Below are 13,758 nucleotides of genomic sequence, written 5' to 3'. Positions count from 1 at the left end.
CCGCACATTTTACCGGCGATGCTAATAAGGCACCCATGCTATGGCCGTATAGCGTCAATAGCTTCAGTTTCTTCTTCAATTTCGTTTTCGCTATCTGCCTCCATACTCCGACCATCTGTTTCAATACATGCGTAATCTGTTGAATCGCTTAAATCGCTGAAATCCGAGTCTGAATCCGAGCTAATGTCGCTATATCTTGCAGTGATATCCGCCATTGTTTGTTTACATTGGCAGCCCTGTATGACGTCACAGGGAAATAGCGAAAATCAAGCACTTTAAAGCTTTTTTTAGGGATATTTCGGGAGGTGTAAAATTTTGAAAAAAACTTCGAAAAATAAAACAAGCCACTGGGAACTGATTTTTGTTGTTTTTAACCCTTTTGAAATTGTGATAATGTTCCCCTTTAAGTGCGTTGGAGGAAAAGAAGACAAGGCAGAGTTGGTAAAAGCACACACATTTAAGTTTAATTCTTGAAAAGAGTGGAGGTTTGGTAAACATTTTGTCGGTGGCACCACATACATTCAGCATCATTGCGACTCTCCCAGCTCCACCCAGTCCCGTGACGGAGAAGCAGGAATAAAATCTTTGTACAACATGGTGTCTTTTACATCAACATATTTATGTATATTCTACTTCTTAGGATGGGTCGGGTCAACATAGCACAAAAGCACCACTAAAAAATGTCTACCAGGAAGTTGGACGTTGCACTTGTCTGCTAAAACCAAAAAAAAAAATGTCAACAACAACAAAAAAGAAAAGAAAAAAAAGTCACATTCCACATAAATGTGCACCCTTTTTTTTTTTTTTTAGTTATGAGGCGCAGCGCCTAAAAGAACGCCAGTGAGCGTCCGTTTGGGGGTCACATGATCGCCAGGATGGTTCACATTGAAGCCGGACCCGAGACAAACAGAATGTGATGAATTTCTATTTTCTTAGCAGGAAAACTAAATGACGGCTACCACTTGATGAGTAAGCATTTTTCATATCTGTACATTTATACATTCAGCTAAGTGCTCCTCGGCACCTCAACTAATCTTCTTTTGTGTGTCTAACCTCAGTTGTGTTGTTTTGTCGAACGCATGAACACAACTCACAGGAAGCTTATTATTATTATTATTATGACAACAGCTTATGATGCAGGTTTACAAGCACCTCAGCGAAACATACAGAAATATTCAGTGGTGACTCATCGCTTTATTCCATTTTTTAAGTCAAACTTTTACCCTTTTTTTTTTATTTTTTTCTTGGAAGTTTCGGAAAAAAAAAAATCAAGAAAAAGCACGGAAAATCCCCCAAAAATAAATAAAACCAAGCAGAGGTGCTCATGAATTGCATGTAATATTCACATGGAAGACAACATATACAATATTAAACATATTTCTAGAGCAAGACCACCAGTGGCTCCTATACAACATGTGTGTGTGTGTGTGTGTGTGTGTGTTCTTGTATTTCTGCCCTTCTTGAGACATCAAGGAAAAGTAGCTTCCATATGAGGAGTGGTGAACAAGTTAAGACCGAAATCATGGTTCTGATACGGAAAACCATTGCATCTAATAGAGAATGTCTCATTTGCACCCCTAGTGGTGAAATCTATCAAAATGAGGATGGTCAATGTTTTAAATTGACTGTGTGTCGGTATTAAAAGTGCTCCCCCCTCTGGTCAACATTTGAAATAACAAGTGTGTGTTAAAATTTGAAGCACTCTTCCCTCTGGCCAAAATATGAAATAAGTGTGTGTAAAATTTTGAAGCACTCCACCTTTGGCCAACATATGAAATAACAAGTGTGTGTAAAAATTTGAAGCACTCCCCCTCGGGCTAACATATGAAATAACAAGTGTGTGTAAAAATTTGAAGCACTCCCCCTCTGGCCAACATATGAAATAACAAGTGTGTGTAAAATTTTGAAGCACCCCTCTCTGGTCAACATATGAAATAACAAGTGTGTGTAAAATTTTGAAGCACCCCCCTCTGGTCAATATTTGAAATAGCAAATTTGTGTAAAAATTTGAAGCACTCTCCCTCTGGCCAACATATGAAATAACAAGTGTGTGTAAAAATTTGAAGCACTCTCCCTCTGGCCAAAAAATGAAATAATAAGTGTGCGTAAAAATTTGAAGCACTCCCCCTCTGGCCAACATATGGAATAACAAGTGTGTGAAAAATTTGAAGCACCCCCCTCTGGTCAACATTTGAAATAACAAGTGTGTGTTAAAATTTGAAGCACTCCCCCTCTGGCCAACATATGAAATAACAAGTGTGTGTAAAATTTTGAAGCACCCTCCTCTGGCCAAAATATGAAATAACAAGTGTGTGTAACATTTTGAAACACCCCCCTCTAGTCAATATTTGAAAAACCAAGTGTGTGTAAAAATTTGAAGCACTCTCCCTCTGGCCAAAATATGAAATAATAAGTGTGCGTAAAAATTTGAAGCACTCCCCCTCTGGCCAACATATGAAATAACAAGTGTGTGTAAAATTTTGAAGCACTCCCCCTCGGGCTAACATATGGAATAACAAGTGTGTGTAAAATGTTGAAGCACCCCCCTCTGGTCAATATTTGAAATAAAAAGTGTGTGTAAAAATTTGAAGCACTCTCCCTCTGGCCAAAATATGAAATAATAAGTGTGCGTAAAAATTTGAAGCACTCCCCCTCTGACCAACATATGAAAAAACAAGTGTGTGTAAAAATTTTAAGCACTCTCCCTCTGTTCAACATTTGAAATAACAAGTGTGTTAAAATTTGAAGCACTCTCCCTCTGGCAAAAATATGAAATTAGTGTGTGTAAAATTTTGAAGCACTCCACCTTTGGCCAACATATGAAATAACAAGTGTGTGTAAAAATTTGAAGCACTCCCCCTCTGGCCAACATACGAAATAACAAGTGTGTGTAAACTTTTGAAGCATCCACCTTTGGCCAACATTTGAAATAACAAGTGTGTGTAAAAATTTGAAGCACTCCCCCTCTGGCCAACATATGAAATAACAAGTGTGTGTAAAATTTTTAATTGCACCCCCTTTTGCCGAAATTTATTTAAAAAAATGTAACTAGATGTGTATATAGAGACATACCGTATAAACTTGAAGTAAAACAAATAAAAATGTATTTTTCTTTTCCTCACAGTATCGACTTTTTTCCTTATAAAATTGGGAACAATTTCTCATATTCTTTCTGTAATATTGAAATATTTTCTCGTAAAATTATTACCTTTATTTGAATGTCAAATTATTACTTTTTAATGCAAAATGTTGGCATTTGTCATATAAAAGTCCGTCTTTTATCACAATATTGCCAATTGTTTTGTTGTTCTTGTAAAATAGTGAATTTTTTGGAGTAAAATTATGACTTATAATTTTGCCAAGTAAAAGTCCTATGATTATCCATCCATTTTCTACCGCTTCTCTTACCAAAAATGGTAAAGTGTTCTTATAAAATTGTGACTAAAATTACAGCCCTTTTCATACAACTGCCAAAAGTTTAAGCTTTTCTTGTAAACTTGTGACTGTTATTGAGTAAAATTCCAACTTTTATCATAATAATGCAGAAATCTTAAGTTTTTCTTGTAAGATTTTGACTTGCGTTGAGTAAAATTAGGACTTTTATTATAATACTGAATTCCAAATCATTTTTCACAACAAGCTTTTTTATATTTGCATGGTATGTATATATTATTCATGTTGGAAATACAAGTATTTATATATCTAATAAGGGTGGTCCTAAAGAGTTAGGCATTTTTCGGAGGTCTCAAGAAGGTACAAGAATATGTGTGTGTGTGTGTGTGTGTGTGTGTGTGTGTGTGTGTGTGTGTGTGTGTGTTCTTGTATTTCTACCCCTCTAGAGACATCAACAAGGAAAAGTAGCTTCCATATGAGGACCGGTGAACAAGTTAGGACATAAATCATGGTCCAAATACGCAAAACCATTGCATCTAATAGAGAATGTCTTATTTGCATTTGTCATATAAAATTCTGACTTTTATCACAATATTGCCAAATCTTTTGTTGTTTTTGTAAAATAAGGAAATTTTGACTTTTGTCATAATTTTGCCAAGTAAAATTCCGATTGTTATTATAATATTGCCAAATTGTGTAAGTTTTCTTGTAAAATTGTGATTATTGTCGAGTAAAATTACAACTCCTTTCATGAAATTGCCAAACATTTCAGCTTTGGAATAAAATTCCAATTTTTATTATACTACTGCACAAATGTTCAGTTTTTCTGGTAAAATTTTGACTTGCGTTGAGTAAAATTAGGACTTTTATTTTAAGACTAAATAAAGTACTAAAAAATAGTTTTTCTTGTGAAATTGTGACCTTTTTCTTGAGGAATTCCAACTATTTTTCACAACAAAATTTTTTGTATTTGCCTAGTATTTATATATTATTAATGTTGTAAATACGAGTATATATATATATATATATCTAGAAAGGGTGATCCTAAAGAGGTAGGCATTTTTCGGCGATCGCAAAAAGGTCAGAAATACAAGAGTGTGTGTGTGTGTTCTTGTATTTCCACCCTTCTTGAGACATCAACAAGGAAAAGTAGCTTCCATATGAGGACCGCTGAACAAGTTAGGACCAAAATCATGGTCCCAATACGGAAAACCATTGCATCAATCAGAGAGCCAAATGCTAGAATCCGTGAACATTGCTCCAAAGTCAGGATTGTTGGTTAATTTAATGTGCATATAAAACTAAATATTGACCTGTGCAACGGCAGCAATATGTGATAAAATAAGACGGCAGCTGAAGAAAAACTTCCCTATCTATCCCCGGAAAAACCTGCCAGGTGAACAGCTGATTTTACGACATCCATATTTGACCATAGGATGAACAAATACACTTTGATACTAAGACTATAGTGGCCATTAACAGTTAGCTTCTACAGTAAAATTATAAATTTTTTCGTAATTTTGCCAAGTGAAATTCCGAATATTATTATAATATTGCAAAAATGTTTACGTTTTCTTGTAAAATTGTGACTTTTGTCGAGTAAAGTTACGACTCTTTTCATTAAATTGCCAAAATGTTAAGCTTTTCTTGTAGGATTGCGACAGTTATCGAGTAAAATGCCAACTTTTATCATAACTTTGCACAAATGTTCAGTTTATCTTGTAAAATTCAGTCTTAAGTTGAGTAAAATGACGACATTTATTATAACACTGCCAAAATTCTACGTTTTTCTTGTAAAATTCCAACTAATTTTTCACAACAATGTTTCTTATATTTGCAAAGTTTGTTTATATTATTAATGTTGTAAATACAAATCTTTACATACCTAGAAAGGGTGGACCTAAAGAGGTAGGCGTTTTTCGGAGGTCTCAAGAAGGTACGAAATACAAGTGTGTGTGTGTGTGTGTGTGTGTGTGTGTGTGTCTTGTTGTATTTGTACCTTTCTTGAGACATCAACAAGGAAAAGTAGCTTCCATATGAGGACCGCTGAACAAGTTAGGACCAAAATCATGGTCCCAATACGGAAAACCATTGCATCTAATGGAGAGCCAAATGCTAGAATCCGTGAACATTGCTCCAAAGTCAGGATTGTTGGTTAATTTAATGTGCATACAAAAGTAAATATTGACCTGTGCAACGGCAGCAATATGTGATAAAATAAGACGGCAGCTGAAGAAAAACTTCCCTTTTCATCCCCGGAAAAACCTGCCAGGTGAACAGCTGATTTTACGACATCCATATTTGACCATAGGATGAACAAATACACTTTGATACTAAGACTATAGTGGCCATTAACAGTTAGCTTCTACAGTAAAATTATAAATTTTTTCGTAATTTTGCCAAGTGAAATCCCGATTATTATTATAATATTGCCAAAATGTTTACGTTTTCTTGTAAAATGGTGACTTTTGTTGAGTAAATTTACAACTCTTTTCATTAAATTGCCAAAATGTTAAGCTTTTCTTGTAGGATTGCGACAGTTATCGAGTAAAATGCCAACTTTTATCATAACTTTGCACAAATGTTCAGTTTATCTTGTAAAATTCAGTCTTAAGTTGAGTAAAATGACGACATTTATTATAACACTCCCAAAATTCTACGTTTTTCTTGTAAAATTCCAACTAATTTTTCACAACAATGTTTCTTATATTTGCAAAGTTTGTTTATATTATTAATGTTGTAAATACAAATCTTTATATATCTAGAAAGGGTGGACCTAAAGAGGTAGGCGTTTTTCGGAGGTCTCAAGAAGGTACGAAATACAAGAGTGTGTGTGTGTGTCTTGTTGTATTTGTACACTTCTTGAAACATCAACAAGGAAAAGTAGCTTCCATATTAGGACCGCTGAACAAGTTAAGACCAAAATCATGGTCCCAATACGGAAAACCATTGCATCAATCAGAGAGCCAAATGCTAGAATCCGTGAATATTGCTCCAAAGTCAGGATTGTTGGTTAATTTAATGTGCATACAAAAGTAAATATTGACCTGTGCAACGGCAGCAATATGTGATAAAATAAGACGGCAGCTGAAGAAAAACTTCCCTATTCATCCCCGGAAAAACCTGCCAGGTGAACAGCTGATTTTACGACATCTACGATACTAAGACTATAGTGGCCATTAACAGTTAGCTTCTGCAGTAAAATTATAACTTTTTTCATAATTTTGCCACGTTAAATTCCGATCATTATTATAATATTGCAAAAATGTTTACGTTTTCTATAAAAATTGTGACTTTTGTCAAGTAAAGTTACGACTTTTTTCATAAAATTGCCCAAATGTTAAGCTTTTCTTGTAAAATTGCGACGATTATCGGGTAAAATGCCAACTTTTATCATAACATTGCACAAATGTTCAGTTTTTCTTGTAAAATTCGGACCTGCAAGTAAAATTACGACATTTATTATAACACTGCCAAAATTGTAAATTTTTCTTGTGAGATTTCAACTCATTTTTCACAATATTTGTTATATTTGTAAAGTTTGTATATATTATTAATGTTGGGATTACAAATCTTTATATATCTAGAAAGGGTGGACCTAAAGAGGTAGGCGTTTTTCGGAGGTCTCAAAAAGGTACGAAATACAAGTGTGTGTGTGTGTGTGTGTGTGTGTGTGTGTGTGTGGCCTATCTCTACCCATTAAAAGGTCGAACAAAGCAAATAAAACGCCTTCCAGAAACACACTTACTCATTAACATAGAAAAATACTATACCAAAAAACTGAAATACAAATATATATATATATATTAGAATCTGTTAGGCATTTCTATATAAACGGGGGAGTATTTGTTGGGTTACATAGTCAAATAAAACAGAAGCAAAACAATATGAGAACTAAAGAGGATAAAAGAGGATTTTTTTAAGTGTTGATTGGCAGGTTTTTGTTCTTTCCTCGCATGTTTTAATACTGCAGGCGTCAATGAGGGCCTCCCCCTGCTGGAGGGCGGCGGTAGTACGCCAATCATGCTGGAGACTTGCTGTATAAATGTTATACAAGTGTGTGTGTGTGTGTACATGTGTGTGTGTGTGTGTGTGTGTAAAAAGTCGCCACATCCGTACTCCTTATGATTATGTGCCTTCTTCTTTAAAACAAAAAAGTGGATGGTTGACAAAAAAAAACAAAAACGACTTTACTTTAAAGCCTCCATCTCTCCCTTGGCCGACGTCATCCGGCTCTCTTTATGTGCGTCCGTCTTTGTTTCGCCCCCCCCTTACCTCTCGTCCGTCACCGAGCCAGGCGGCCTTCCGCTGCCCTCAAAAGGTGGCCGCTGTGTCTCCACACACCGGGGAAAAAGGAACAGGAGTGAAGCCTCTTCACTCAATTGGAAATCTCTGGAGCCTTTTAGGGTGTTGTGATACTTGTAGGTCCTATGTTACAAGCATATATAGATAGAGGTTTGATATATTTTCTGTAGAATCTCTCTATTCCATCCCGTCTTCCCCTTCTTCCCGAGCTCTCTTCCGGCGGCGGCGGCGCTACACACAGCCCACGCAGCCGCACTTGATGGTCTTTTCCACCTCCTCGCTGAAGGAGGTGCCGTCGCTGCACTCGAAGGTGTATTTCCGGCGTTTCATCCGCTGGCTGGCGCAGCAGGCGCCCGCCTCGCACACGCCGCCGCAGTCCACCCAGGACACCATGCGCGTCGTCTGGCAGATGGCGTAGCCTCGCTGCACCTGGTAGAAGTCGCGCGTGGGCTCACCTCGACACGCAGACTCTGGAAGGAGACGGAAGGGTTTTTTAGAGAGGGTGAAAAAGTCACAATAATTGGATGAAAATACAGTGGGGCAAAAAAGTATTTAGTCAGCCACCGATTGTGCAAGTTTTCCCACTTAAAATGATGACAGAGGTCTGTAATTGTCATCATAGGTACACTTCAACTGTGAGACACAGAATGTGAAAAAAAAATCGAGGAATTTATTTGGAAATGATGGTGGAAAATAAGTATTTGGTCAACCATTCAAAACTCTCACTGATGGAAGGAGGTTTTGGCTCAAAATCTCACGATACATGGCCCCATTCATTCTTTCCTTAACACGGATCAATCGTCCTGTCCCCTTAGCGGAAAAACAGCCCCAAAGCATGATGTTTCCACCCCCGTGCTTCACAGTAGGTATGGTGTTCTTGGGATGCGACTCAGTATTTTTCTTCCTCCAAACACGACGAGTTGAGTTTATACCATCCATCCCATCCATCCATTTTCTACCGCTTTTTCCCTTTCGGGGTCGCGCTGGCGCCTATCTCCGCTACAATCGGACAAGTCGCCACCTCATCGCCGGGCCAACACAGATAGACAGACAACATTCACACTCACATTCACACACTAGTGCCAATTTAGTGTTGCCAATCAACCTATCCCCAGGTGCATGTCTTTGGAAGTGGGAGGAAGCCGGAGTACCCGGAGGGAACCCACGCAGTCACGGGGAGAACATGCAAACTCCACACAGAAAGATCCCGAGCCTGGATTTGAACCCAGGACTGCAGGAACTTCGTATTGTGAGGCAGACGCACTAACCCCTCTGCCACCGTGAAGCCCTGAGTTCATACCAAAAAGTTCTATTTTGGTTTCATCTGACCACATGACATTCTCCCAATCCTCTGCTGTATCATCCATGTATCCATTTTGGTATAAACTCAACTCGTCGTGTTTGGAGGAAGAAGAATACTGAGTTGCATCCCAAGAACAACATACCTACTGTATATATATACATATATGTATGTATATATGTATATATATATATACATATATATATATACATACAAACCCCGTTTCCATATGAGTTGGGAAATTGTGTTAGATGTAAATATAAACAGAATACAATGATTTGCAAATCATTTTCAACCCATATTCAGTTGAATGCACTACAAAGACAACATATTTGATGTTCAAACTGATAAACATTTTTTTTTTGTGCAAAAAATCATTAACTTTAGAATTTGATGCCAGCAACCCGTGACAAAGAAGTTGGGAAAGGTGGCAATGAATACCTATAACGTTGAGGAATGCTCATCAAACACTTATTTGGAACATCCCACAGGTGTGCAGGCTAATTGGGAACAGGTGGGTGCCATGATTGGGTATAAAAGCAGCTTCTCAAAAAATGCTCAGTCTTTCACAAGAAAGGATGGGGCGAGGTACACACCTTTGTCGACAACTGCGTGAGCAAATAGTCAAACAGTTTAAAAACAACGTTTCTCAAAGTGCAATTGCAAGAAATTTAGGGATTTCAACATCTACGCTCCATAATATCATCAAAAGGTTCAGAGAACCTGGAGGAATCACTCCACGTAAGCAACATGGCCGGAAACCAACATTGAATGACCGTGACCTTTGATCCCTCAGATGGCACTGTATCAAAAACCGACATCAATCTCTAAAGGATATCACCACATGGGCTCAGGGACACTTCAGAAAACCACTGTCACTAAATTCAGTTGGTTACTACATCTGTAAGTGCAAGTTAAAACTCTACTATGCAAAGCGAAAGCCATTTATCAACAACATCCAGAAACGGCGCCGGCTTTTCAGGGCCCGAGATCATCTAAGATGGACTGATGCAAAGTGGAAAAGTGTTCTGTGGTCTGACGAGTCCACATTTCAAATTGTTTTTGGAAACTGTCTCCTGAACAAAGAGGAAAAGAACCATGTGGATTGTTACAGACGCGAAGTTCAAAAGCCAGGATCGGTGATGGTATGGGGTGCATTAGCGCTCAAGGCATTGGTAACTTACACATTAATGCTGAAAGGTACATACAGGTTTTGGAACAACATATAGTGCCATCCAAGCGCCGTTTTTTCATGGACGCCCCTGCTTATTTCAGCAAGACAATGCCAAGCCACGTGTTACAACAGCGTGGCTTCGTAAAAAAAGAGTGCGGGTACTTTCCTGGCCCGCCTGCAGTCCAGACCTGTCTCCCATGGAAAATATGTGGCGCATTATGAAGCCTAAAATACGACAGCGGAGACCCCGGACTGTTGAACGACTGAAGCTCTACATAAAACAAGAATGGGAAAGAATTCCACTTTCAAAGCTTCAACAATTAGTTTCCTCAGTTCCAAAACGTTTGAGTGTTTTTAAAAGAAAAGGTGATGTAACACAGTGGTGAACATGCCCTTTCCCAACTACTTTGGCACGTGTTGCAGCCATGAAATTCTGAGATAATTATTATGAGTTTGAACATCAAATATCTTGTCTTTGTAGTGCATTCAACTGAATATGGGTTGAAAAGGATTTACAAATCATTGTATTCCGTTTATATTTACATCTAACACAATTTCCCAACTCATATGGAAACGGGGTTTGTAGTTGGATACGAGTAGTGAAGTGAAGGGTGTCCAACCTGCGTCACACAGTAGTCCGGTGTAACCACTCTCGCAGTGACAGTAGGCGTCTCCCGTGTCGGAGATCTGGCAGCGGCCGTGTTTGCAGGCCAGACGGCGGCAAGGATTGAAGAGCTCCCCCTGCTGGTTGCAGAGCGCCCCGCGGTAACCCTCGCTACACTCGCAGCGGTACGACTGAGCGTCCAGCGGGATGCAGCGTCCGTGCACACACCTGGAAGCACACACACAGTGCGTCAAATATGGCGAGTCCTCGGTCGGACCTCCTCTGAGCTAACGTACTTGCTGCCCTGGCACGGGTTGCTCGCCAGTTGGTCACACTGCGGCCCCGTCCAGCCGGGCTGGCAGTGGCACACGGGGCCCTGCAGCCCGTCCGGCTGGCAGATGCCGTGAACGCAGTAGATCTTCCTGCAGGGCTCGCAGCCCGGAACCACGCCGGGCTTCATTTGGGTCTTGGTGAAGTCCTGCAGCTCGTTGTTGATGTACAAGTTCTGGATGCAGCCGTGGAAACTGGAGCTGTTCTGGATCTGCCAGAGGCGGAAGACGCTGGAGTGGACTCCGACTGGCATGCCTGGAAGTAGAAGAGGAGGAGGAGGAGAGGTTAGCGAGGTGACGGTGAAGCAGCAGGAAGACAAACAAAGACAAGGAAGTATGAGTGGAATGGAGGAAAGGCTTTTGGAAACGGGAGGATTTCATAAAGTAAAAGTTAAAGTGCCACGGATAGTCTCACACACACTAGGTGTGGTGAAATTACCCTCTGCATTTGACCCATCCCCTTGTTTCACCCCCTGGGAGGTGAGGGGAGCAGTGAGCAGCAGCGCTCGGGAATCATTTTGGTGATTTGACCCCCAATTCCACCCCAAGGAGGTAATAGGTGTCATTTTTATGGTCTTAGGCAGGGGTCACCAACCTTTTTGAAACCAAGAGCTACTTCTTGGGTACTGATTAATGCGAAGGGCTACCAGTTTGATACACACTTAAATAAATTGCCAGAAATAGCCAATTTGCTCAATTTACCTTTAATAAATAAATCTATATGTATTAAAAAAATGGGTATTTCTGTCTGTCATTCCGTCGTACATTTTTTTTCCTTTTATGGAAGGTTTTTTGTAGAGAATAAATAATGAAAAAAAAACACTTAATTAAACGGTGTAAAAGAGGAGAAAACAGGAAAAAAAATGAAAATTAAATTTTGAAACATAGTTTATCTTCAATTTGGACTCTTTAAAATTCAAAATTCTACCCCAAAAAAATTAACAGAAAAACTAGCTAATTTGAATCTTTTTGAAAAAATTGAAAAAAGAATTTATGGAACATCTTTAGTAATTTTTCCTGATTAAGATTATTTGTTTTAATTTTGATGACATGTTTTAAATAGGTTAAAATCCAATCTATACTTTGTTAGAATATATAACAAATTGGACCAAGCTATATTTCTAACAAAGACAAATCATTATTTCTTCTACATTTTCCAGAACATTTTTTAAAATAAATTCAAAAGACTTTGAAATAAGATTTAAATGTGATTCTACAGATTTTCTAGATTTGCCAGAATATTTTCTTTGAATTTTAATCATAATAAGTTTGAAGAAATATTTCACAAACATTCGTCGAAAAAAACAAAGCTAAAATGAAGAATTAAATTAAAATGTATCTATTATTATTTACAATAATAAAAAAGCTTGAAGATTGATTTTAATTGTCAGGAAAGAAGAGGAAGGAATTCAAAAGGTAAAAAGGTATATGTGTTTACAAATCCTAAAATAATTTTTAAGGTTATATTTTTTCTCTAAAATTGTCTGAAGCCATATAAAACTATTACAAAAAATAGTTTTGTTGCTAAATAGAATGATAAAATATAATGATGACATAATAATCATGTAGTTGCGGCTCTAAACAACCGCATATATCAGGGGTGTCAAACTCATTTGGATTGGGGGGGGGCACAAGGAGAAAAATCTACTCCCAAGTGGGTCGGACGGGTAAAATCACAGCACGATAACTTAAAAATAAAGACAACTTCAGACTGTTTTCTTTCTTTTAAAATAGGGCAAACACATTCTGTAATTGTACAAATAATAATGTTATTTTTTTTACACTTAATAGTATTCTGTCTTTATTTGTCGTTATTTATATTTTCTGAATAAATTGTGTGATAATGTTCATCACTCATTGGTGTTAATTTTCAATCCATCAAGATACAAAAAATAATATCCAAATTACAGGATGTTATTTATGTAGTTTGATAATTTGACTCTTTTTTTTTTTTTTGCATATGCAGCATCATCTACAGCAGGGGCCGGGAACCTTTTTGGCTGAGAGAGCCATGAAAGCCAAATATTTTAAAATGTATTTCCGTGAGAGCCATATCATATTTTTTAACACTGAATACAACTAAATGTGTGCATTTTTCAAGTAAAACCACCATTTTTAGAGTATAATAAGTCTGTAATTCTTTTTAGAAACATTGTAAAACAAAGTAAGATTTTCATTGTATGGCAAACTGTCTGTTTAACTGTGCATATGACGATAAACAATCTTGAATCTTGAATTTCTTGAACAGGCGCGGTAGAAAACGGATGGATGGCTTAAAATGCATGAGAATGTTTTCGATTTTGAACGTTATTTTTAACATTGTGATTACCAGCGGCCTTATTCATTACTTATCGTGTTAAGCAATGTCAGATAAGATTGATCTGAGAGCCAGATGCAGTCATCAAAAGAGCCACATCTGGCTCTAGAGCCATAGGTTCCCTACCCCTGATCTACAAAGATACAAATAATTGCTATTGTGACCTCTAGTGGACACATTTAGAACAGCTGTTTGTTTCATTAATAAAAATTCAGGTCAACTTTTATATGGATAAAACCTGTTCGCAGGCCTGATCCGGCCCTCGGGCCGTACGTTTGAGACCCCTGGCATAGAGTGTTTATGCCATGGGCCGGCCCTGCATAGTGTGTAATAGAG

At 37.9% G+C, this 13,758-nt stretch overlaps 1 protein-coding gene across 10 annotated transcripts in view; it reads right to left on the bottom strand.

Moving 5' to 3' along the window:
* Positions 1–442: 442 nt before the first annotated feature.
* slit1a (slit homolog 1a (Drosophila)) overlaps positions 443–13,758 on the bottom strand; it is a 416,057-nt gene continuing 402,741 nt past the window's right edge. For all 10 annotated transcript variants that reach the window (XM_061910189.1, XM_061910190.1, XM_061910191.1 and 7 more), the window contains 3 exons: positions 11,073–11,361; positions 10,793–11,004; positions 443–8,168 (listed from right to left, as the gene is read on the bottom strand). In XM_061910189.1, the coding sequence (XP_061766173.1) occupies positions 7,930–8,168; positions 10,793–11,004; positions 11,073–11,361 (740 nt within the window). In that variant the 3' untranslated portion in view covers positions 443–7,929. The remainder of the gene's footprint in view (positions 8,169–10,792; positions 11,005–11,072; positions 11,362–13,758) is intronic.

The sequence above is a fragment of the Nerophis ophidion genome, linkage group LG09 (genome assembly GCF_033978795.1).
Source record: "Nerophis ophidion isolate RoL-2023_Sa linkage group LG09, RoL_Noph_v1.0, whole genome shotgun sequence".
NCBI classification, from domain to species: domain Eukaryota; kingdom Metazoa; phylum Chordata; class Actinopteri; order Syngnathiformes; family Syngnathidae; genus Nerophis; species Nerophis ophidion.
The sequence above is the reverse complement of the archived record's forward strand: the minus strand, read 5'-3'. Positions and strand labels throughout refer to the sequence as shown.